This window comes from Crocodylus siamensis, chromosome 10 (assembly GCF_052110815.1).
Source record: "Crocodylus siamensis isolate JL-2025a chromosome 10, ASM5211081v1, whole genome shotgun sequence".
In the NCBI taxonomy this organism is placed as follows: Eukaryota; Metazoa; Chordata; order Crocodylia; family Crocodylidae; genus Crocodylus; species Crocodylus siamensis.
The window spans coordinates 9,272,995-9,299,907 of NC_143404.1; the positions used below are offsets into that span (position 1 = coordinate 9,272,995).

Here is a 26,913-nt window from a genome sequence, read left to right on the forward strand (position 1 = left end):
AGCTACTTTTGCACGAGCATCTCACTACCCAGCTGACATGCATAGAAGCAAAACTGAGTTTCCGTGTGCCCAGCAGCCCAGTTGGAAATAGTGCACGTGCAAAACTCATGGGCCTGTGAAATGGCTCGTGCAGTTGTAGAAGTCACGTTGAGGTGTTGAAGTGAATCTGCCCCGCAATGAGCTCCGAGCTTTGCATGTGCGTGCGTGGATAGAGGGAGGTTTGGAGCAGAGCATTGTAGGAAAAGAAGAAAACCCTAGTGGGTTATAGAATAAAATCAGCGTCACCTCACTTAGTAACTTAGGAAGTAATTAAGAGCAGTTTTATAGGTAGAAGTCCCCGCTGTGCGATACACTAGTAAAACGGCGCTGGAGTCTTCGCACTGAGGTGCGCAAGGATGCTTGTTGCAGGTGGCCAGACACGGCATGGCACGTTAATACCTGCCGAACGTGCTGCTTGGAAGCGCTCGTCCTCATCCTCCCCTAGTTAAAAAGTAAGCCAGACATTTGCGTAGGCTACGTGCTTATTACCCAAGGCCCGATCCTCTTCTAACATACGCTGCTATCACCTCCACTTCAGTGGGCCAAGGTCCGATTTACATGAGCATAAACCACAGGATCAGCAGGCCCCCTAAACGAGTTGGCCAAGATCTGCAATGCTGGCGGGTGATATTGGGTGCTCGTCCAGGCACACCTTACAGGGAACCGATTGCCCCAGAGGAGGTGCTCAGCACTTACTGCAGCTCAGGCCCCACTGGGACCTCGCAGGTTGGGCACCCTGAACCGGAGGCACCTGGAGCCACCCGGCAGCTGTGAAAGCCAGGCTTCAATACTGCAGCAGCAACGGGCAAGCAACATGCTGATGAGTGATGCTGAAATATGTCCGCAGCGTATAACACAGCAAGCAATGGCATCGACCCTCCCCATTAGGTCATCGCTCCCTAAAAATAGAGAGCTGAGGCCAACATTTGGTTCACCAGCCCTGGGTGCTCCAGAATTAGTTTTATGTTCTCAGGACGAGGCAATAATTGTAACATGCCAGCTCCGAGTCTTCAGAACAGTCATGCAAAACCTTACTCGCTCCCATCGCTATGTAAACAGCAGTGAATTAAAATGATTTTTCCTCGTACTGTTTAAATTCTGCAATGTTTTTCTAAACGGCTGCACTACAAAGAGAGCGAGAGTCTGCAATGACTGTCTGGAGAAGGGCCATATCTGAAGTGAGCACTTTCTGCTTCGCTCTCTAGATGGTCACAACTGTGGCTTCGGCGGCTTGGAGCGCGCGCGGGTCTGGGTTAGGGAAGTTCTGCTTTGACCTTCAGTTTGAGTCTGAGACATAAACAGCTTGCACTTAAACTGGGATTAATGTAACTGGGTTTATAGACGCACAGCTGATTTTCACATTTATCAGCAGGTTTTTATATTTAGCCAGGCAGCACAGCGGAGCGAATCAAAACAAGGACTCCTGTCCTTACACTTGCTCTGTCCCTGACCTGCGGTGTAACCTCAAGCAAGGCCCACGTCCATGTCTCTGTCTTCACAATGGATCTAGCTCACTTATTTCACAGAACAAGCCTGGAACCACCCGTATCCATCCCGGGCTTTGACGTTGCTATATGAATATGGTTTCACTGCTGAGTAAAATTCATAAGCATAAGCGGACAGAAAAGGGGTCTCATCCTCCTCTTCTTCTGCCTGGCTTTACAATGGCATGCCCCCACTGACTTGTTTCAAGCTAGTTGGGATTTACCCCAGTCCAAACGGAGTTTCATACACGGACATTTGATAAACATCTGAAGACCGCTCTGCTGAGCACGTCCTATTTTTCTATCACTGACCAAGTTTCATCAGGTCAAAACTGGCTGAAAAAAAGTTGCTGGGCACTAGGGTGAGAAACGGGCCCAGGTTTTGGATCCTAGCTCTGAACACCAGACTCAGGACTTTGTTTGGGGTCCTGGTCTAATAAAGAAAAAAGAAGAATTGCTGAAACCCAGGCAATACTTTGCTAGTCAGGGAATGGTTTCACAAGGCCAAAGCCATCCTTTGCAGATCTGATCCCATACTTGTAAGTCAGGGGTGGGCAAAATGTGGCCCGCACAAAGCCAGGGGTGGGCGCAAAGCCCCCTTGGCTTAGCTTCTGCTCAGGCCTTCTCATGAGGGCGCGTGCATTGGGCGATGACTTCTCTTTTTCCAGCTATCGCTATGCAGAAGGGCAGTTGATTGCATTTTGCACCAGGCCTGAATGAAGAGTGCTGAACACACTCACTGCCTTTACCCACAGCTGCAATCAGTCTGCAAATCAAAGACACACTTCAAGGCAGCTGTTAACACCTTCCAGAATAATAATACAATGAGAAAGTAGCAGGGATGCAATTTTGCTGTCCCCCGCCATAAATACAGTCACTGCCTTTTCCTCTTATGTCCTTGGGCCCGGTCCTACCACCCTTCCTCACGTGACTAGGTTTGCAGTATCGGGTCCAGCAGCCCTGCAGCCCGGGTTGCTGCTCTGCTACATGCCTATCAAGCGGTTCAGCGGGGTGTGCGTTGGAGATGACTTTTAAATAGCTGCGCGTTGTGGAGTGACCTGATGACGTGTGGAAGGAGCTGAGCGCCTGGCGGTGAGGCTGACAGGGCACCACGCTGTCCTCGCTCATCACGGGACTGATCGTATGGTCACAGCTGGGGCCTCGCAGCAGCTGCACAGTAAAAAAAATGACTCCAAACAGCACAAAATGGAGAAACTGGCACAATCCAGCTACTCTTTGGAGCCGGTCTCCTCCCTCTCCAGTCTGACCTCCCTAGAGCATCCTCTTCAGAGTTTGGCCTTTTCCCCCTGCTGCCTGCAGCAGAGCAGTTCAGAAGCAGCAGCCCTGGCTGGGGCTAGAGGAAGCTCATGCTCATCTCCCCAGCTCCGGGAGTCGGAGGGATGACAGTGGTTTTGCTTTGCAGCGTCTGCTGGTTGTCTCTGAGAGCCGTGCCAGCAGCCGGATGTTGGCAGGGTCTAGACACACCACCAGACCCTTCCTCCCACGACGTACCCCCTGCACTCGCTGCCGGCCCTTGAGCGGACAAGAGAGCTGCTCCTCGGTCTTGATGCCATCCCAGGGTTTCCCCTAAAGGTTCCCTAACCATTTTTCATCCCCAAGGCCACCCAAAGCAGCCAGAGTGAGTGCCTGGATTTGGCCTACTCTGGTAATAGCTTTTCTCGGGGTCCTTCACAGTCCCAGCCAAAGGTAGAAGGAACAAGAATGAAAAATGCCAGAGGAGGAAATGTGTTATCGGGACCTCTCTGGAGGTGTGGATCGAAGTCTGGAGGTGTGGATCGAAGTCTGGAGGTGTGGATCGAAGTCTGGTCTCCTTTGAGCTGACCTAGATGGCTCCAAGACATCCAGAGGCTGAAAAGCAGGGACTTTAGAGCCCAGATCCTGACCCTATCTGTGCCCGTGCAACACGGTACGTGGCATGAAGTTGTCTGAAGTGCTAGTCAGACAGGGAGATGCCAAAAGCAGCCCATGGCCAGGTCCACCAAAGACATACAGCCAGGGTAAAGTCTAGACCAGCGGGTCGCGTCCTCACCTGGCACACCCTTGCAGAGTGCAAAAACACCTCCCTCCCTCGAGACCGGGCTGAGGCCTTGGCACAGATGCACAGGCAGAAACTCTAGAAGCGTCTCTGGCTTCCCTGCCGGTCGTGCGGGGGACCGGGGTGCAGGTCTGGAGACAGCGGCCATCGGGGTTGGCGAGACAGGAGGCTCCCGATGCGGCACGTCCCCGGTGGAGGGAGCTGGCTGTGCCTGGGGAGCTTGATCGCAGGAGATTGCCGTGGGAATTTGTACGAGGGATCGGCGGGAGGCCGAGCCAAGGTACGGATTTAGTCAACTTCCTTTTCAAAGCGCACGATCCCTTTTTCTTTTTCACACCATTTGTTCTCGCTTGTAATGAACCCTCCTGTTTTTCGGTGGCTTTACTGAAATGCCTGCGGTAAATCGGGATTTCTGGGCACATTAATAACTGGGCATACCCATTCAGCAGACTGGGGGACTGATAAGCTCATGGAAAGCTATGGTGCGTCTCTGGGGGCACCCCAGCACCCGAGGGTTTGGTCGCAGGCCTGCTTTATCCCAAGAGCTTATCTGTGTTTCCCCGCCCTGTGGCTGCGGATGCGTATCCGCGCAGCATACCGGGACACATCGCGAGCGAGGCTCAGGCCTGTGTGAGCAAGGCTGATGGAGCAGCAGGCCAGCCTCCCTTCAACAGAGGGCCAGCTGGCTGCCACGGCCAATACTCGTCTTGCTGCACTGACAGTGGAGCACAGCTGATCAGTGATAAATGCAAAGTATTTGCCAATGAATAGCTCCCATCTAAGGTGTCTGCTTTCATGAGGTACCAAATCACAGCTGGAGCTGGCAGCACATTTTATAGGTTTACATGCTTTATGGTGTGCACCTTGGGCACCTGGGTACTTATATGACCCCCTAGTACTTCACAGTGTCTGAACACATCACAGGCATAACGCACAACACCCCGGTGAAGCATCCTCTCCCATCACAGAGGCGGAAGTGAGGCTTGGAGAGTCCCCCTAAGGTCATCCAGGAAGCATATGGCAGAACGAAGAACTGCCTCTAGTTCCCCTAAGCCCAAACTGGTGCTGAATCACTGGACCATTCTTCCTTCCTGTAGTTCGTGATTGCCTGCATTTCAAAGTCAGACATTACTGGTATTCGGACCTTAAGGTGATGAGACGGAAACCTTTCAATGCTGCCTTCTTTGTGATTTGAGCAATACAACACGTGCCTTCGGACATCTGGCATCTCCCCACGGTGCAAAGTTTACCACCATTCAGGTGACGCCGACTGGACACAGAAACCCACCCGCAAGACATTCACCTGCAGGTCGACGCTGCCCTTGGAGCGAGTCGCTATCATTTTACCTGCACGCAACAGCGGAGATCTCTCTTGCACCAAGCCCACCAACACGAGCCAGGCTCTGTGGATCTACAGACAAGCAGGCCGCACGACTGTCCGATAACCACGGAGGGTTTTCACATATCACAGTCTGTGTGGTCACCGTGGCAGTAAAGAAAACCAGGGTTACAGGCAATGCGATGCATCACAACCAGGACCAACCCACAGCCCGTTAAAATCTCTGAGAGTCCTTCCCCTAATACCAAGGTGACTGGATCAGGTCTTTCTGTGCCCAGATGCCCCTGTTTCATTGGCATGTGCACCTTGTATCTTTTATCTGGGAGTGCAGATTAATTCAAGATGGACAAACCTCCTGTAGCTCCAGCTGATTATTAATAGTCTTTATAAAAACAAAACCAAAAACTCCTAAGGACCATACAAAGTTTGACTCTGCATTCAAACTGAAAACAAGGAGGAGATGAGCCCTTTGAATAAAATCTCAAACATTGACATTTTTCATCTCAATGGTATACCCAGGGTGAGCAGCACAACAATGGAAATGCAGCTTTTAATTAAAAAGAACTTAAATAATTATGTTCCAGACAACACGATATCCATCTGCAGGCTGGCTGAGAAAATGACCATAATATTTATGGAAGTGTGAACAGCAGGAGCATGCTGCGGGTATGTTTGATAATAGTCTTCCTCCATTTGCTCAGCTACCTTACTGAAATGTAGCCCATATATATAAGTGCCAGAGAAAAGCAGGTTTTGATCTAGTCTCTCTATCAAAATGGTCACCTAATGCGCTCTAGAGCCACATATGTTTCCAGCATGTTGTACAAGTTTTAGGAAGCATCCCTCATAAAATATGAAATTATTACAAATGAAAACATGAAATACAAATTTAGTAGTAACTTGTGTCGTTGTTTTTTTTCTAGTCCTTTTATGAGGAGCTTCTGTTAGCAGCACTGAGTCATACCCTGGCCTTGAACGTTGACTGATTTTGAAGATCTAATCCAGAATAAAAAACAGAGCAGTAAGGCTGGATCTGAGCTACAGCCCCTCTGCCACTTTATCAAATCTTGTCTAAATAATATTCTGAGGCAATTGCATGAGCATTTGCAGTGTTACAAGGATGCCCCACACCGAAAGGCCAATAGATACAGTGCAGTCTGCAGGAATACAGTGATTACTACGCTGGCTCGGGTGAAGCAGGCCAGCATCTAGACTGGGACACCAGAGATTTTTGTGAAGAGCAGCGAGGAGGATCATGGTTATACTTGTTACACTGCACTGAAGAAGCAAAGGCGAACGGTCCAGCCAACGAGAGACCATTATTAACCAAAAAAAATCATTCTTCCATCTCTGTGAGAAAGTGTCAGTAATTTTTCTTTATGGGAACAGTTTTTCACACAGCCCTAAAGCCTAGAATTAGATACTGTATGCGTCTGGTTCTAATTTATTTTACTACTGAAAGCCATGGAGCAATCCAGAATAGCCGCTCGGTATTACGAAGGACATTTTTCAAGTGGTTCTTCAAGTAACGTTATACACCTATTGACTACATATAATCATAAAGTGCTTCACAGCTATAATATAAAAATTATACATGATTCTCAAAACTCAGCACCAAACATTAGGTCTTTTTGGGGAGAGTCAGTCCACAAAACTGTCTCCAAATACTTCGACAGCTGAAGAATTTTCCAGTCACCAGCGCCGGGTGTGTTTTTTTGCTGCTTCTCAAGCAGTTTGGCCAAGAGCAAATACGATTTTGGCATCATGTCTGATGCCGCTTCTAGAGATCAGATCCTGCCTATTCCCTGAAACAAGAGAACAAGGAGCAGAGCCATAGGAAGGTACAGTGCCCCACAGAGGTGCATTTAGCAGATCAGCCACATTAAATTTCCTAGTCAAAGGTATTCACCTCCATTCAGATCTCTGCTGGGGAATACAACTGACATTAGCCAACCAGGTTGAAACCAATGGCTTATGTTACTGATTAATGCTGTGAATTTTTGCTTAAAGATATTTGGTGTCCCTGAAGCTGTTCCGCTAATCACGTGTGTGGTGCCCAAAAGATTGGTACGTGTATAAACCTAACTATGGACTCAAGGCCCTGGCTGTGGGCAGTAAGAGGGAGGGCGAGATAACTAGCTCCAGGATCACAGTCCTTTGCAGTGGACCCGTGTGCAGCCGTTGGGGCACAAATCGTGCAAGTTAGAAACTCCTAAGCCCGCTCCTAGCTCACTCAGACTGACTGAGCAGCCCTCCAATGATTAGAAATTAGCTGATGTTGATTAAATCCTATGACCCCAGCTGACTTCCTGCCCTTTGAGCAGGGGGCTGGACTCGATGATCTCCCAAGGTCCCTTCCAGCCCTGATGTCTATGAAATCTGTGAAATCTATGAAGTGCTTCCTTGTGATTTGCTTAATCCTCTGCCTGTGCGACCCAGTGGCTGAAATGCCAGATGGATGCCAAAGTCCCCACCATTGCCAGCATCACAAAGGTGGGAGACCTCAAAAGAAACAGAAAATGGAAAAACCCAGTTTCCCCAATCCGTTAGCTTGCCTGCTGCTAGAAACTATGAAGTTATCAGACTGAAAGTGAATCTGTTCTGAGTTATTTTAATCAACACTTTTTTTTTTTCCCAATAGTGACAAGTCACATTTGCTACCTGACCCCAGTCAGCTATCCTTCTGGTTCTCAGGAGGGGCCTCAGCTGTTTCTTTCATGTCCACCAACATCGCGTTCAACGTGTTAGCGAGTTCGTAATAGAGTCCTTGGAGCCTACAACGGGAAGGAGACAGCATAGCGTAAATACCCCACCACCATACCGGTGTGCCCAAAATGATGAAAGACGGGTATGCAGAACTCCAGCCTCCCCAAGCAATCTCCCTGTTCATTTAACAAGACAAAGAGTGATGAACATCAGCTATTTTGTATGAGACTGGGTCCCCCTTCTGTGCAGATTTTGCTTTAAGTCATTTGTAGTATTTTTCCCTAAAGAACAAAACTGACAAGGCTCAATGGACTGGCTCAACACGCTGTTCCATGCACAAGTCCCAGTGCTGGACCAGATCCATTCACCCAGCAATGTTTTGAGCACATGACATATCGGTGCCCGGGAAGACGAGTAATAGGACAGGTCTAATGAAACTAGACCTGGTCCTTTGGGGAGCTGGCCACAAACCGATTTTCAGAACAATACTAGTAGGACAACGGTCACTGGATCCCCCCGCTTCTGCAGGGCTCCTCCGGTGCCACGCAGAATTTGAGTTGTTGGGTGCTTAGAAAGGGCCTAAACCCTTTTGGGCGTCACTCGCAGAACGGGTGAAAATGTTGCAGGATTCCTGATCTAGATGCCTTTAAACAGGGCAAAGACCAAGCCCGGATCAGATACCAGCTCTGCATTATGGTTAAGCAGACTTATGCAAAACTCAGCAGGCTCAGTTCCCTTGGGATTTGTGGGAGCGGGGTTTGCTTTGACATCAGGAGGGGTCACTTTCCCCTTGGACAGGGTTGTAAATGGCCACCATCGGGGATGCTGCTCGGGTTGAGCCACTGCTCCAGGCCCCCATGGCCATTTCTCATGTTGCTGAGTTCCAGGTTTGTCCCAAAAGAAACCCCCAAACACTTCAAAGTGGCATTCACCTGAAGCTTGGCAGCTTTGCCTGATTTGGGGCTGAAAGAAATAGAGCCACTCATAATTTTTTTCTCAAAAGCATAAATCCAAGAAGGTCTATAGGCTCCAAATGGAGCCCAGATTTAGAGAACAACTGGGAAATATCCATTTAAGCAGGAGTTGTTATATGTTACTGGGGATGAGGGATGTCCCAGCAACTGGGCCCTGGTCTTGGACTGGGGAGAGCTGGGTGCAAGTCCCTTCCCTACTTCAAATGCCCGGTGTGGCCTCACAAGCCATTTAGCCACTCAGCTAAACCAAGCCACTCCTTCCCCTATCTGTGAAATGGGGATAATAGCATTTCCTTACCTTATAGGGCTGGCGTGAGGATAAGCGCTACAGCCAGGTAGAGAATGGAAAGTCCATTTCAGAAAGATTTGATTTCATTCCAGTTTGGCAACAACACTGTGGAAATGTCCCATATTCATGCAATGGAATAACCATTCTTCATCCAGCGATATGGGGAGCCTGGTTCTGGGACCCTGGCTGTCCTGGGTCCAAAGCAATCCAGCTGCTTAGCCTCCCAGAGCCAGAGACCCTGGAAGCTGTGAGCTTTGGTGGCTGCAAAGCTGGGAGCCTGGAAGCCCAAGCTTCCCATCAGATTCCCTTTCTATAAACTAATACATATCTGGAGTAAAATCCTGTATTGCTATGAGACGGTTCAACCCAAGTGTAAGTTAGCATTTTCTGTTGAATTTCACAGGCTAGTTGATCTATCCCAGTGGTTCTCAACCTTTTGAGACTCAAGGTATCCCTCAGAAAGTGCCATCCCTTAGCTTTCAGTCATTTTTTGACTACAGAAAAAATCACAGAGCAATGCTTCTGCTGCAAACAATTCAGGAAGGCAGCCCCAGAGCACACCGTGGATTCCTATTCGAGATGTCTGGGTTTATCTTCTTCAATATATGTAGGTGTTTGCATACCTTATGCTGTTAATATTGTGTGGCACCCCTGGCACCCTTGAGAGGACCCCACGACACCTCGCTTGAGAATCACTTGTCTATCCTGGATGAAAATATCCTTTCACCAAACTCAGTTTGAAATGTATATTTTGAACAAAATCTAACATTGAGCAAATGGCAATCAGATTTGTGTTTCAGTGAGAAGACTTCCAAATGTGCAAGGAACCTCAGAGTTCAGTGGGAAAGGAGAAGAAACACAGGAGCCCAACACCAATGCCCAGGCTCCTGGAGTGGTCTGGCTGCCCCAGTGTGCTGTCAAAGGACTAGGGCAATTTACACACTACAGGGAAGGTCTGGCCCATTCTTCAAATGTTTCGACAATCTGCTATTTGGGTTTTGTACCTGTACTATGATATAAAAATGATAAGTGAGTTGATTGCTAAATAGATCGAGGTTCTGCGGCAGTAAGAGATGACAAACCAGGCGCCACCGCAGTCAACTTTTCTGGTGGATTTCTCTAGGTTTTAGCATTACTTCAGCTATGGTTTCTCTTTCTCCTCTCTAATAGATGCCAAGTCCTGAATAGTCCCATATTCCTCTCTCTCCATCCCTTGGAGAATCCACTTGACAACAGCTCTCCCAGCCGTGGAGGAGTAGTGTCGGACCTCAATACCACTAGAGGCTTCGACCGCCAGCGGCTGCAGTTCCACGCAGTACGCTCCTCCTTATGGGCATCCCTTTGGGGAGACCCTGTGCATGTATTTGGCCCCACTGCTCTCTCTTGAGTGGGATGTCAGTGCTTGTCAGATCATTTCACAGTGTGATGGCTGGCTTGGCAAGAGCATGCAAGCCTTTGTGCTACTCACAGCTCAGGGAGGTTCTCCCTTTAACCTATATAGTTTGGGCGTGTAAGCGTGCTGAATTCCCTCCTTGCACTCTTAACCAAAAGCCACAACACCTGAATATACGGCTGCTGCTTTGTTGCTACATGTCTGGACCCAAGCTCAAATCCCCAGCATAGCAAGCGCTGTGCTGGCCTCAGTTGGCTCTCTCTTGTAATAATCTACCACTCAAAAAAATGAGCCTATTTGCATGGGATGGGGAAGCACTCTCATCTAGGGACCTTTGAGCCCAGAGAAACCTTCAAATGTAAGGAAAGAGTCACTGTTTTCACTAAATGTGACACTTAGCGTTAGTCCCATACCGGGAACTCCCAAAATCAATGGGCATTAATGCTGACCTATCTATCACAGCTTCTTTATGCTTTGGCCTATAAACCGACTTGCATGAGATCAAATGCCTTTAATTGTATTCTTGCAGCCCATATTTTGAGACCTGCAGGGCAGAGCTGATGGGCTGCAGGTTCCCCCAAGGGCTGTCCATCCTGTACGTCAAAGAAACAAAACCACCACTCTAAGGTACAGTTTGAAGATTTCCACCATGGCAGTCTGTATTTCTGTTTGTCACACTTGGACTACCCACCTATATATTGTATCATCCTGAAGATCCAGGGATGTCAAATACAGATCAATAAATGCGATACTGACACAAAAATCTTCTAAGACCACAGTATCAGAATGCTGTAACGTCTTTTTAAAGTCGTCCACCAATTCAATGAAAGCTTTATACTCGCTGGTTTTCTAGTGTGAAAAGAGATCCCAGGAGAAAACTTTGTTAGCGTGGAATAGGTTTTAAGTAGTAACTTTCGTTCCTCAGCTATCTCAAAGAGCTTTGTAAAAGATGATGGTTGTGCAGGGACTATGGAGACAGCTGGAAGATGCATTAGGCCTCAGCAATAACTCGCATGCGGCCTTCCACCCTGGTCTCCAGTTTTGCAGACCCATCTTTGCACACCCACACAGCCAATTGCTGTGGCAACTGTAAGTTATTTTGCGTGGTTTGGAGGAATGCATGGTTCTGGGAGCAGTAACAGAGGGCAAAACTAGAGGAGGGCCTGGAAACTTTTGCTTTATAAGCCATAAAAGAGAATGTTGGCCAGAATGGTAAAGTGGCACTTCATTCAAAAACATCATAAGATATTTAATTAGGATTTGAACAAGCACCAGATTCAGACACAAAAGGGACTCCGTTCAGGGCTCTTCCTAAGAGACAGTGCCCATAATTGCATAGATATCGTCCCTACTAGTAACGGCAGTGGGCACTAAATTGTAAGTCAGCACTGAAAACTTTACTTCAATCAACAGGTTCCTGGCCCAAAGGCAAGAGCGCTTCAAACTGAGTCACACAGACCTAAGTACTTTTAAATCACAGTTGACAAAAGAGGAAGTGGAAGGGATGAAAGAGAAAGGAGGAGCATTATTCCAAACCTTCAGAGAGTGTTGGTCAAGAGGCCTTCAAAGAGACCTTGACAAATTGGAGGATTGGGCCAAAAGAAATCTCAGGAGGTTCAGTAAGGACAAGCACAAAGTCCCGCACTTCGGGCAGAACAACCCCATGCACCTGTACGGCCTGGGGACTGACGGACTGGGCAGCAGCTCTGCGAAAAAGGACCTGGGGGTTACAGTAGACAATACATTGAGTATGAGCCAACTATGTGCCCTTGTTGAGAAGAAAGCTAACAGCATACTGGGCTGCTTTAGTACGAGGGTAGCTAGCAGATTGAGGGAAGTGATTATTCGCCTCTATCCAGCACTGGTGAGGCCACATCTGGAGTACTGTGATCAGTTTTAGGTCCCCCACTACAGAAAGGATGTGGACAACTTGGGGCGAGTCCAGTAGAAGGCAACAAAAATGGTTCAGGGGCTGGGGCACATGACTATTAGGAGAGGCTGAGGGAAATGGGCTTATTTAGTCTGAGGAGGGATTTAATAGCGGCCTTAACTGCAAAGTGGTTATAAGCAGGATGGAGGTAGAGTGTGCTCAGTGGTGGCAAAAGACAGAACAAGGAGCAACAGTTTTAAGTTGCAGCAAGGGAAATTTAGGTTAGATATTAGGGGAAAAAATTCTCATGACAAGGGTAGTAAAGCACTGGAATAGGTTACCCAGAGAGGTGGTGGTATCTCCATCCTTGGAGGTTTTTAGGACCCAGCTAGACAAAGCCTTGGCTGGGATGATCTAGTTGGGGACGGTCCTGCTTGGAGCAGGGGCTTGGACTAGATGTGACCTCCTGAGACCCCTTCCAACGCTCATTTTCTATGATTCTATGAAACATTTCTATTTAAGTGGTACTAACTGCACTACATTTCAAATAGCTTCATAGGAGTCCATTATGAAAAACTGTCAGGTTAAAAAAATTCTAAATCCATGAAATACAGTTCAAATCTATCACATCATCATTAGATATTGCTCAGAGACTGAGTATTCAATTTGGAAAAGGGCAGCAATCTGCTTAAGGAACCAGAAGACAGCAGATCTCAAGTCAGTCATTTTTGGAAGGTGCCCCTGACTACTATAATAGATTTTGAAATACTTCCCATAGAAGTGAACAGCAAATTCAAAGACATATATGGTTACTGCAGAATATATGTGCTGCACTGAGATGTCCCCATAATACAATGCTGAGTTACATTTAAGAATTCAGGAATGCAGACATTTTACAAAAACCAAAAAAGAGAAATCTTTTAGGGAAAGTGCTGTTATTATTCAGAATGTGTCCACTTTTAAGCTGCTGTTTGAAATAGAAAATTCAAAGTGGAACATGTGTGATAAACGTGCACATGCAGACATCACTATTTGGAATCATTCCCGTACATAAAATGAAAGAATCGCTCTAATTAAGCAGTGGTCCCCAACAAGAATAGACAACAATACTGAGTAAATAACACCCTGCCAGCGACATCATCCTTTACACTCCTTGTCAACTTCCACTTTAACGTATTAATTTCCGATGGCCACAGGCAACTTTAGGAGGTCTCCAAGGCAACCTAGGGACCTCTGCTATAAGCAATGGCAATCAGGAGCCTTATCTTGGATTACTTCAAAAGAAGAAAAAGCTTGAGATTAGTTTGGATAAGTAAAAGAAACATAGCATGCTATGATGCAAGTGATTGCAAAGGACACTACTCCTTACATATGTTCGAAATACTCATGATAACAGGCAAGCTTATAGAAATGGCATTCTGTGCATCTACCTGCTGGTGCATTAACTTGTTCACTTCTTCTTGTTGTCTCTTTAATATGGCCTGTTTTTTGGCCTGAAGAGCAGCCTGCGTTTCTGCTTTACACTCCCACTTGTAATTTTGAGTTGAGTCCTATAAAATGAAGGCCAAATGGTTTAAGGGCAGAGGAACACAATGACACAACTCAAGAGTTTAGTCCAAGAGACTCTGTCCTCTATGTCCATTTAAATCCAGCCCATATTGGTAGCAACAAAGCTGTTACTTGTGATGAGTTGGACAGAGAGAGCGCAGTAAGATTTTCACCCCAGAGATGGTGCCTTTACTAGCAGTCCCACCATGGAGGCTGTAGGAATAACATACTGGAGCAATGATGTCTAGCTTAGTATCCTGTCTCCGGCAGTGACCCTGTAACAGATAGTCCCAAAGCAGCTCAAAGCCCCGCCGTGGGCTGTCCTCAATTCAGAGGGCTCGTCCACACTGCTACATACAGCTACGACCCAAACCTGCCAACCATCCACACTAAAAGTCCCTTAGCTGTCCCCAGCAGCTCTCTTTAGTATCAGAGCCCAAGGCTGACCTTCCTCCCAGCATCCCGCTATGTGCAGTGAGTGTTCACACCTCACCTGCTTGCTGTAGGTCACAAACCTGGGAGTCAGCCAGCACATAACATGTGGCCTTCCTGTCCTCCACTTCTGGTCTCTACTTCTCGTAGAGGCAAGGAGTAGGCAGACTGATTCCTTGGAAGGACTCTGCTTGATGAACAAGAGCTTTGCTCTGTGTCTGGCTTTCAGGTAAAGTGTGGATGGGATGGATGGCCAAGCCTGGTTCAGACTAGGGTGACCCTTGTGGCCATCCCAAATAGCAGTGCAGACCCCACTTGAGGGGCCGCCTTGTAAAGTGTAGCATGTGAGTCTTCAGGGAAACCTGCTTTACTCTTCAACATGGCAGGGGTTGGCAGATGGCTCCGTCTGTCCACGTGTGACAGACCAGGGCCAGAAGTGAAGGGTATTGCATACATGGACAGGACAACGTCCCCACTTTTCACCTCCTAGGTTTGCTCCCTTCAGCTTTGAGGAAACTTAGCAGGGCTGTGAGGAATATAAACTATTTACATTCAGCGGCCAAAGGGCTTCAGTCTCTAGTAAACTATCATATTTTCCAGGGTATAAGACATGTTTTCTTCCTCCTGAAAAAGGAGATCTATAATGAAGGTGCATACTGGACATCAATGCACAGAAATGCAATCAAATTTATGTTCACGGTCTGTGACACCTCCCTCCCCCCCCCCCCCCCACACACACACACAATTTGACCCTTCTTTTTTTCCTTTTTGAAGGTTCTCCTTATGCATCCAAAAATACAGCAAGGACCCAATATCCATAAAGTCACTTTGGGCAAGCAACTAAAGGCGAGTTTTTAGGTTAAAGGACCTGCAGCGAGAGGTTTTTTTGAAAGAAAGTAAGAAACCTCCAGCTTACCTGGATATTGATAATGACCACACCGATAAACATATTGAAAAACACAAAGAAGCCCAACAAGATGAAGACTATGGTGAACGCTCGGCTGGCAGTAAAACCCTGCTTCTCCAAGCTGCTCTGCAAGTCCGTCCAGCCGTCGACCTGCAAATGTATTTAAGCAGATCAAACAGCAAGTTCCAAACCACAGTATTACTCAGAGACTGCAGTAAATCCCTTTCTCTTTTTTTTAACTGAACAGTTTCCTCAGTTGCCTGCAGTTCCAGGCTTAAATCCGCTGCTAAGGAGCCCATCGCTCAGGAGATTTTTCCCCTCTGAATTTTCAATGCCAGGAAAAAAAAAAACCCATCAAACTGAATTTTCTCAACTCTCTGAAATTAAATAAAACCAGAGAGCAGCTTGCATGGTCTTTAATGCTGGGAATAATCACCATTTAATTAACTGGCTTCCTAACTGTCCCCTCCCAAAATCAGGGGCAACGGCTACGAAGTTACAGGCGGGCATAGAAGAGAAAGCCCTCCAGAAATTACCGTGACTAAACTGAAGAGCGTGAAAAGTGCAGATGCAAGGTTGCCCCAATTTTCTATGTCTCCACTGTCAGGGTCTCCATACAAACCGTGGCCCAAAATGGCAAAGATAAACATTAACAGGAACAGTAGAATAAGGACATAGATCACAGTCTTCATAGTCTGGCCTACAGCTGTCATCAAATTCTGCAAGACAGAAAAACAAGTGTGTGCAGTTTAGACTGGAGACAAGCAGCCCTAAATAAAAGAAAATACTCACTGGAATTCAAGCCGCGGCAGGCAACAGGGTGGCTGGTTCAGCAGGTGGCTCTCTTCCCACTGAGCATGTCTGAACGGGCTTTGAGTGCTGCTCTTGGGGACGGCCCTGACTTTGCCAAATGGAAGACGGTAAACCCAGATTGTGCAGGGCCACTCAAGATAACGGCAAATGCAGATTTTCTCAGCTGAAAGATGGTCCTGTCTCCCTGTCAGCAGTCAGGAAGCTTTGTCTAGTGATAAGAGTATAGGGCTGCAACTCTAGGGTTATCCATTCTGCTCCCCACTCCGTCACTGCCTGCTTAACAGACTCTGCTTCATTTTCCCCACTACGCATGAAAACAAGGCAGTCGAGATCTGTATGTATTCAAGTTTAAAAGTGGCCCTGGGATGCAAGGAACTAGGGGAGGGAAGAGCATCATTCACGATGATTGCAAGACTCTGGATGCTACTACATCAATATGACATGACTCTTCTTCCTAAGCTGAAGCCCTCTGGTCTTCTAGCTGATGGCAGTACATCTCAAAATGCATTGACTGTCAGTCTTGACATTGCCATTGTTAATCAAGAGGACTTATCCTGTGAGACAGGACAGATCTGTGAACAGTTGGAAAGACGACAAGTTAAGGAGCTGTGGCTTTGTAAAACCACCAAGTCCGCTCCATCTGTTTAAAAGGAGCACCTTTAAAACAGGTCATTATTATTCACATCCATTTGAATTACCTTGGGAGCTCACAGCTGCAGGATATGGAGCAAGGGATTCTGCTCATAAAGGATAAAATGCTTCAGAAGATGACCTTTTGTATTAAATTAGCTAGATACAAATTACACAAGCTATCAATCCTTGTGTTTCAATTGCAGAGTCTAATCATGAGCTGGAGTCAGGAAGAAATTTCTACCCCCATCGCTGTTGGACGGTTGTCTAGACACATGCAATATTGTTTAATAAGAGACAGGATGTGGGATGGGGCATTGTCTTTCTTTTCCACCAAGGTAACTCTGACTTGCACACTGAGAAAAAGCACCATAAAGCATGGGTTCACTAGGAAGGAACTCAAGCCAACCTCAGAGACCAAATGAATCCTTGCAAAGTCCGAAATACAGCATCAGTACGTAAGACACCCTTAGGACTTGATGGGAGTACTGGTTTGGGAATAGAGCTTAAGCCAGACCATTGGTAATGGATCTCCGCCAAATTGCAAACATTTCTATTAACTCCAAATTATAGAAGACTGCATACAGCCTTTGCATCAATGTTATATTACTCCAGGGACTGACTAAAGAATGGGCTGGCTGCCTTCTCCTGATTACAATAAGTGTGCTAATGCCAGAGGGTCTCTTATGCAGCACACCAGTTCAGGGACTATCCATGTATCATTTCCCCTTTGGATAAGGTCTCCAACTGTCGACAGCATCTCAAGTTCAAGCTCCAGAAACCACCCGGTTGATCTGTTCCGATGGCGCTTCCTGGTTAAGAGGTTTGTGCAGAGCTTACATAAGACGCTTTCCAATCTCTCCTGCTTGCCAAGAAGTTGATCTTGTTATGGTGGATTAAAGATTCCCCCAGCAATCACGTGAATACTGTAGTTCCCTGCTTTCTAAACTCCCGTCTACTCTAGAAAACACACCCACGTCAGGAACCTCGGCCAATTTCTCCAGGTGTTCCCATTAGCCACTAAACCTCAGCTCCACCTTATCTGGATTGAGTTGCAGGCAGCAAGCCTCCATTGAGGTCAGACGCTGGAGTTTCTACTACCTTCCTCATCCCACAATAGGGCAATGTCCACTCTCACTATTTTACCCTAATATTTCCAATTGTGGCAGCTCCACAGGCCCTGCCCATGCAAACACTGGGGTTCTTCTCTTGCTCTCTATCGGGTGGAGCATCCGCCCTCTTGAATGCATCTGATCATGTAACATCCAGGTGCGACACTACCTAGAAGCTGTGAGCCCTTCACTACAAGCATGAAAGCTTCATAGAGCTGATGATAACAAAAATAAATGTTGACATTTCAGAGACAGGTATAGTGCTTTTAAAGCAACCACCCCAGTGACCTTCACCTTTGGACTATGCAATCTTATCAACCACCTTTTATTCTGCAGGCCATGTCTAGGACTGGACAGGGAGAACAAAAGCCATTTATACAAAAAACCACGTGACATTTTTGCCAAGTTATGTAATGGTCCCCAGCAAATGTGGGTCGTGCACATGCTCATAAAGGCAAACAACCACCCAGAGCTGAAGGCAACAGGAGAGCTATAAAATGCTTAGAGTCACTGCAGCCCAGCAAGTGCCCTTTGTATAGTAGCATCAAATCATTTTGAGTTTCCATGGCACATCTTGACATTCCTGTACACTTTCAGAAACCTAGAGCAGGTCCTATGTGCTTCTATTAAGAAGGAGCTTTGTGGCTTATGGTCTTCATAGGCTGTAAACTATGTCGAAATTAATCCCAAATACATTTTAAAAAAAAGCAGAAAAGTTGATTTTTAGAACAACCTGGCATTTTTAACGTTTATTTTCACATTGAAATAAAGATGAATGGAGCCTACACTAAAGCTGGGATCCCAGCTAACAGAACTTCTCTGTATGGAGTACAACAAGGAAATTATTTCCTCAAGGTGGAAATTTATTGCACCAAGGTGGAAGGCAAGAGTGTTTTAAAGAGTTTTTTAATTAATAAAGGGAAGTGTGCCAAGAATGTGTTGCATGCTTGAGCTTTCAGTGTTAAATACAGCTAACCTGTTAAGGGCTAATTGAGACTTCAATTAATAAATTATAATACATGTCCAGGTATAAACAAACCCCTGCACCTTTAGTGAAGCTCCACTGGGCAGCTGGCAGCATGGTTTCCAAAGGTGAGTTTTATCGAAGGGCTGCTTTTGCTGCGCACACGGGACCGGCTCTTAGTGACTGTCCACTAAAACTCATGTTCTGTCCCCGCTATGGCTGGTACCAAGAGCTTCAGAGGAGGGTGAAAGAAAACTCCCAAAAGATGACTGCAGGCTAATCGCTTCATATAAGACATTTCTGACTGCTTTGGGATAGGACTGGTCAATCTCTGGTCAGAAACATGAGACCGTATATCCCTCATCTATCTGATATAAGTCTGGATCCTAATATCCAAGATTAACCCTATCCAAAGTCACCTAAATCTTTTTGGCACAAAGTCCCATAAACATTTGACACGGTCAGATTTTCTCCTCCTGAAGTTGCAGAGGTGTCCAGTGGGATTGTCCAAGCTCCTTGGGGAAAATGATCTATTGGTTCAGTGTGGTTTTAAAAATCCTTTTATCATAGATAAATGACAGCCCATATTGTCGTGTGCCCCTACCTTACTAGCATCAGAGAGCATGGACAAAATTTCGTGACTTGACTTCTCTAAACTGTTCATTAATGTATCTACCTCTATTGTATCCCCACTTCCAGCTACACTGAATAATTAACATATAAAGTCTGGTGATAAGTGAACTTTACGATCGCAACTAGAGGAACGAAGCCTCAGAAGTGAACATTATAAGAGCCTTGTGCCTATAAACATCCCACTTCTGGTAAGCTACCCAACCAATTAATTACATGCAGAAACCCAGGCTGAGCATTCACTGCCCACATTAGCTCCCTGCTTAAAAAATAAACCTCCAGGGTTGTCAGAAGAAAACTAAATCAGAGACGGTGCGTGTGGGAGAAAAACACACACAGGCTAAAATAGTACGTGTGACCTATTTTTTATAGCTCTTTTTTTTTTTTTTCCATCCACACCACTGTGGTAAAATGAATGAAGTCAAAGGAAATCTCCCCTGGACACAAGAGAAGCAGAAAGCAAACAATGCCCAGGCTGTGAGGCTTTTTGAAACTCAAAACTCAACCATATTTCTCAAGCCCTCGCTATTTTCGACAACCCCTGAGATCACAACAGAAGGCCTCTTGCCACATCTTGCACGCTGCAAAGACCCCTGCTATCTCTGTGGTCTGGCACAAATCGTCACCCCTAAAGGGGTGACTTATATTTGCAAAAAATACAACGCAACCTGTGATCGCTCAAGGGACTAACAAAACCTGCTTGCTTTACATAGGCGGTTTCCTAATAAATTGAGGGGAGAATCGGGCTCAGTTCTCATGGAGCCATTCTGGGTGGCTTCTTTAGACAGGTGGCTACCGCATAAGGGTGGTCCGGCCAGGCCTCGCTACGGTTTCCCTGACCGTCCCGATGCCGCTCCCTCGGCAGAAAATCAAAGGAGCATGTCTTCCCCGGTGGGCAGCCTGCAAATGGCAGCCAGGCCCATGCTGTTTTCTTTGGAAACAGCCTCAGTCCGGGAGTTGGAAACTTCTGCCCAGTAATTCAGCAGTACCACAAGCCAGGACATGCAATGGGCATGTCGTGGAGGCCTTGCCCATACACAAAGCGACAACCCAGATGTGGTCCTGTGACTGTCATGGCGTGCGTGGGCAGTGGTATTCAGATGTGCTGGTTTCCAAGGGGCTGCCCCAATGCTCGTTTGCCCCCCAAACCTCCAACCACCACCATAATACGCTACTGGGTGAGGAGCTGTGCCTCCTGTAGCAAAACTCCCATCTGCTCCGGTCTGCTCAAACCCTGCCCGCAATAGCCTCCTGGCACAGAGCAGCCTGGCTCCTATGCCTGTGCTGGGTTGCACCTGCTGTAACAAAGACTCCCGCGGGGAGGTCATTCGGGTGCCCCCTGAGACAGCGGGGGAGCACTAGGTTTGTTCCTGAGCTGCAGCAGTGGCGAGAGCTGGGGCAGCCTCCAGCGGTTGCAATGCACCCAGGGCACTGCAGGAGCTCGCCATGCCTCTGGGCGAAGTGGCCTCAGTTACAGCAGGATGAGCGGGTATAATACAGCATGTAGCATAGATGGCTGCAGTGTACCTCACCACACAGCAATACCCATTCCCCGAAGCCTGCATCAGTCAGGGAGGTGATGTAGCTACGCCTACCAAAAGGTCCTCTCAGCAGATGCGGCATCTCCAGTCGAGGGCTTTGCCAACATGGCTATGCCAGCAAAGAGAACTGGGGTATCATTACATATCACAGCAACCCGCAGTACTGCTCTGGGGCTTGCTCTTGGACATTCGCAGCACTACACCCTACCAGGCCAGGCACCGGAGTCGTTCCTGCACTGGGAAAACATCCTGGTTTGGCAACAGGTACCAATCAGCAAGGGTGGCCACTCAACTGATGCTAGACACAGTTGAACACTGCGAGTAGCCCAAAATGATACCATGTGCTTATCCATGTTCAGGGATGGGTCAGAAGCAGGAATTAAAAAGGGTAAAATTTAGAGTGTGACAAATCAGAGAGCTCTTCCTATGCCCTCCCCTCATCAGATGTGCTTGGTAAGATGATTAAAGTCACCCAAGTGGGACCAAAGAGTTGGAAAACAGAAGCTTACTGGAGAGCAGGGGAAGGACATTGCAGCAGCCTAGACATAAAAACCTGAGCGTTTTCACCGTTACCATCATTCCTCGGCTGTAGTTGATCAGCTTCAGAATCCGGAGCACCTGGAAACCTTTGAGCGTGCTCCAGGTCCAGTAGTATTTGGTGTTATTTTTGTTGATAGTATACGGGAGGTAAGCAAGGAGGAGAATGATAGCATTGAGTATGTTGTAGCCGCTCCTCCAGAAATTCAAGGGGTCCACATAAAACAGTATAAAAAACTCTGTGGTATAGATGGCCAGAATGATCACGTCTGCCAGCTGAAAAGGAAACAGTACACATTCAGAGCATGTCTTTGCTTGGCTTTTGGGAAGGCTGGTCCCTGTATCTCCTCTATAAGAATCACCTAAGGTGTGATGTGCTTCTCAGGAACGCAAATAATATCTGGTCACTTCAGACCAGATCCCCATTAACCTTGCAGACACGTAAGTAAATGTGAGGTGCATCTTCTGGGGTTCTGTGTTGCGCTCAAGGCTGCTCCTGAAAAATAAGCCTTACCAATGCGTGCCCACTCTGGTTGCCTCAAACCTGGAAATATAGGGTCAGGTCAGCCACCCAACTTCTGCTCTCATCTCACAATGAGTATCCTGGATCCTTGCCCCCTCCTCAATTCTGGGCGGTCTCCTCATTTGTTGCATAGGAAGCCTGGGTGGCTAAACATTAGACATTGCAACACCTAAAGGGAGGCACCTACAAAGTAAAGTTGGAATTGGCCCTTAGTCCTTCCTGCCACTGAGCAAATGCGCCATGAGGAGTTGTCCTGTAACATTGGCAGGGCAGGGTGGCAGCTTACAGACAACCTGGTTCATAAGCAAAAGCCTCTGTGACTCAGTGAGTCCCTAAGGTGCCATCTTGCCCGCCTTCTGCCTGACTTCAGACTAATGCTGGTAAGTATTGCTGTGCCTTGTAGCATTGTGACATTCATTCAAATCTGAAAGCTTGTCATCATGGAATTGGGGGGGGCACAGTCCCTTAATTCCCTCCCAATAGACTTTGTTACACATTGCCAGAGGCCACCCTAAATCATTCTTTACCCTATGTCCCCCCTAGATAATGGTTCCCATGACTAACACTTCCACTTGTCCAGGACAATAAGGAAATGGACATTTGCCACAGTTACAATTAGCACTGCAATAAAGCAAGCAGCAAATGCTAAAGCCCAGTAAATATTTCTGTAGCCCTGCTTCTGTAGCCTATGAAGATCTCCCCGTTCTCACAAGTGGGGACATGAAATGCAAAAAGAATGTAACCGCCCTTATATTCACCGGCTCCTTACCTCCAAAAATGTATGAGATTGAAACCTAATATTATAATCAGTCTCCATAGTTATGAATAGTGCATTGACCAAGACGGTGCTAATCATGATGACTCTGATCATGGGATTCTGCAGCAATTTGGATAAATACGCACAAAATTCTGCATCATGTCTCCTACCAAAAAAGAGGCAATAAAAGACAATAGAAATGACAATGGTTTCTAGGCCCATCAGGAGTTTAGCAAGTGGTGGGGCAGTTCTGCCTTCAGAAGAACAGGATCAGCACCTGGTGGGTTCAGCCACCTTTCAGTGTCCCATCATTGACTGGAATGAGCAAATCCTGTATTCTGAATAGGCCATGGGAAAACTGCAGATTGGGTAAAAATGAGCCCAAATGGTGCATCTGATTCAAACACTTCTACACAGGGGAAGAGCTAAATGTTGCCACTCAGTTTTTTCATGACAATAGGGGTAACTTTTATGTAATGAAATGGTGCAACCACTGGTGTCTATAGCAATTTCCATGTATTTTATTAAGGACTTTCCAGAAGTCAGTTTTAAAACATGCTAATAAAGTAAGAAACCTCCAGTTTTTCAAGGGGTTGGCTCTCACTGAAAGAGTGTCTGAAACTGGGGCTGCCTGAACTGAAATACTACATCAACTGGGACAAGGAAGAAATCAGAGAAGAGGAGGCAGAGCAGAAGTAGAGGAAAAAGGCCTGGCCACACTTGTTTCACTGAACCAACAGAAAGGACTGATGGGAGGGGCAGAGAGTTTCAGATAGTTACTGAAGTAATAGGTTTTCACGGGTTTCTGCGTGAAGAAAGAGAGTTCTGTAAGGATTTCTTTTGTGGGAAGTTGATATATGTTGCTTAAGGGTTTAATGGGCATAGTATGTTTTTGCACAGTTGTTTTTGCAATATGAAAGTTTGGTAAATCAAGGATGCTCAATATGTGAAGCTGTGGGTGTGACGAGCGTGTGTTTTTAAAAGAGCGGCTTGGTTTTTTTTAAGGGCCACACAAAAAAAGAAAGAAGAAAAGTTCCCATCTGTATGTTTGCCCCATATGTGCTATGTACTTAATAGCCATGTTCAGTATTGGCTACATTTAATGAACTTTATAGTTGGTTTCCATTGCTAAGCTTTTAGCAGCAGTTCAAAGACAGACAATGTATTTAATGAGGTTTCCATGTATGCAAATTTAAAATGAGGAGCTCCCCCTCCCCCATGTTGATTGGGGGGCAAACCTTCATCCTGTATTTTAGTAAATACAGTAGTACATTATTGCAGGTTTGGTTTTGTCTTTAAATTCCAATTAAGTTCATTGAGTCCAATCCAAATCCCATTGAATTCAATGGAGGGAAACCCACCAACTCCAGTGATCCCTGGATCAGGTCCATGTTAAGTAGATTAAATAGTTCAATGATGCATATACAACTCAAACCAGATACGAGTATTTGACTGATTCCAGTCAAGCAGGACAAGCCAAATAACTTTCAAAGAGGAATGCCCTCAGAGAAAGAAACCAATATTTTTATTTTACAGTTTTCCCCACTAGTACTTGCACTGTCCTAAGTGCTGAGTTGGGGAAATCATTTGAAAGACAAATAAGGCAAAAAGCATCCAGTGCTTCATTTAAATGCATAGTCAAGGACAGTCTATCTTGTTAAAATTTTGCAGCGGTCGTCATTGGAAATTATCTAAACATACACTACAAAAATCCTCACCCTTCAATTTAAAACAAACATTGACCACATTCATTGCTCCAGTGACATCAACATTACCTACAAGAGCAATCTGGCTGCCTTAATTAAAACTTAAATCATCCATTTCTGATACTGGCACTTACTTAAATAGCGCAAACAGCGTGTGTTTCACTTTGACCTCAGATGTGGACTTAAAAGTTTCAACAGGCAACCTGAGGGCAAGTCCCCTCTTATGAAAAGATTCTGTAATCTCCATGGTCAGACTTGTAGATTTTTGTTTTCTCAAGTTAAGCCGTCTAGGAGGTCGTCCAGTTTCCTCTTAAGCAACTAAGAGGGCCCGAGACGGAGGGAGTGGAAGGGAACGCTCTATGGGAAAGGGCCGGAACGGGCCGGATTGCTTTATTGTGACATCACCACTTTGGAGGCACCGCCGGGTGCTGATGCGAGACCCAGAAGCAGCCGAGACAAAGCGCTTGACGAGGAAAAGCTATTAAGAAAAAAGACATTACAGCTAGGTAGCAATCATCATTTATTATTCACCAAATATACCAAACTGGATTAACATTGCCAAGTGGCCTAGGTACAAAATGTGGCTTTTGTTGAAAGGTATATACAAACCTAAATATTAATAGAAATGTTTTTAAGCCAGCAAAATGTCCTTGTTTCAATTTAAAGAGATTTACCCAAGGGCAAGTGAAGCTGGAAGCATCAGTTTTGTGCCTTGGGTCCGGTCTCTTAAGGTCATGTGATTTTAAAGAAGACTGAAATGTTGGTGTAATAAAGAAAAAAAACTCGTAACCCCATGGGCATAGCAAAAAGTGAGCCCAACGACCCTGTGGGCAGCCTGAAATAATCACTCTGAGATATAAACTTGCCCAGGCATCTCCATAGGGTGTTAGCTCCAAAGACCTGCTGTACGGCGAGACTGAATCGATACCTCGCCCAGCACAGAACTGTTCAACGTGAGGCGGGGATTAAAAAAGGCATTGATGGTCCATATACCCAAGCAGAGGTAAGTCGAGCTGAAGGACGTACCCTGGCGTGCCGGTTGACACCTGTTACTCTCTAGGAGGGAAGGGCACGTCTGCAGCCATCCCTGAGAGGAGGCCCCCTTCTTACCTAGGCAAGGACAGAATCACCCTGCCCACAACCACATCGATGCTAGTGGATAGAGCCAGGTGTTGTGATGTGCACAGGCCCTATGGCTCCACCATACCATGGAGAACCAGAAGGCAGAAGCGAGACGCACATGGGCCGTTACCTAGCCCAATTTCACTGACCCAGTCAAGAGGAAAAAGGCAAACCCCAGCAGAAGGAGGGGAAAGCAGATAGTAACCCTTCATTATGTAAAATAACTTGAGCAACGCAGACCAGACACTTTGCTGTCACGTATTATTTTCATCCCGACCACATGCCTTTCCAAGTCACAAGCGTTTGTAGGGGGCAGTGAAATTACATTCATTTTTACTGTTTATATTTTGTGGGGTGCCAAGATAGCAGAAGAAAGGCATTTTTACTGCTGGACACCTCCCAGGCCCCCTCTACAAGGCACAGAGCAACAAGTTTTGTTGAAATGTTCATTATTGAGAAATAAGGAAAACCTCTATGTCTATGCAAAAAGACGTGCGTGTATTGGGGGAGAGGAGGTTAGTAGGACAGCAAAGCGCATCCCCAGCGTCCAGTACAAGAGTGGTCCAACCCAAGCTGAACGCCTTGCTGAGTCTGGCTGTGCAATGCTGACGATGGCCAAGAACATTCTCCCGTCAAATTGCTCACTTGGCTTCATTCTTCATCATCTTGTCTCTTAAAAAAGCAACCTTCATCCCTACACACGGAAACAGCGATAGGGAAGAGCATACTTGTAATTATACATATTTGAGCTTTAAAGGTAGCTTCTTTATTCCTGCTCCTGGAAAAGGCAAAAAGGGCAGAACTAATAACTAGCCGTCTACTGAACTTGAGGCAGCTCCCAGCGGATTTCAGGTGCCAATCACAGGGTGGGCAGCCATTTTTATGGGTGGAGTGCGACTGCCCCCCCACCTCTGATTGGCCAACAGGCCCCAGTAGCCCTGCTCCTCATTGCTGATTGGCTGCAAGGACCGTCTGTCACGCAGCCCCACCCCTTACCACCAACTGGTGACGAGGAAGAAGGGCCATAAGATGGACAGCCGTTACAACCAATCAGCAGTGGAGGGGGCAGCAGCCCCCCCTCATCTCTTCCCGCCCTGCCCTACCCCACCCCCAGCGGGCTGCACCACTGAGCCACAAGGGCTCCCAGAGGGAGCCAGCATTTTATTTTCAGTAAGTATTCTATTTTCTTTTCTTCTCAGGGAGCCCGCCAAAAGCACGGTGCCCACGCTTTTTCACAGATTTTCAGGAACCTGCCTGAAATCACGGTTTCTGCGAAAAATCACAAAAACGTGATTTCGGTAGGTCCTTACTAATGACCATGTGTTTCTGCTGCTGTTACTGCAATACAGCACGTGCTCTGTTATCACGCACTCTCGTGATCTCCAGAGACACTACAGCTTTTCAGTAGATTTAGCCCTTATCAAATAACTGCAGGCAGGCATTATGGGGTTGCTGCCATGTTTCATCTAGAAACTAACTTTATCACTGTTCAAATGCTATAAATTAAAGGGCCCAATTCTGCAGAGTATTTCCTCTGAGTA

The 26,913-nt window shown here is 46.6% G+C and overlaps 1 protein-coding gene across 1 annotated transcript; it reads right to left on the reverse strand.

Annotated features, from left to right (window-relative positions):
* Window positions 1-6,800: 6,800 nt before the first annotated feature.
* On the reverse strand, window positions 6,801-24,497 carry CATSPER3 (cation channel sperm associated 3). Its single transcript, XM_090020549.1, has 8 exons — window positions 24,385-24,497; window positions 22,557-22,710; window positions 21,301-21,540; window positions 15,574-15,756; window positions 15,047-15,187; window positions 13,581-13,700; window positions 10,972-11,129; window positions 6,801-7,692 (listed from the first exon to the last, which is right to left on the reverse strand). The coding sequence occupies exons 1-8, from the start codon at window positions 24,495-24,497 to the stop codon at window positions 7,590-7,592; spliced, it is 1,212 nt and encodes a 403-aa protein (XP_089876675.1). The 3' UTR covers window positions 6,801-7,589.
* Window positions 24,498-26,913: the final 2,416 nt, after the last annotated feature.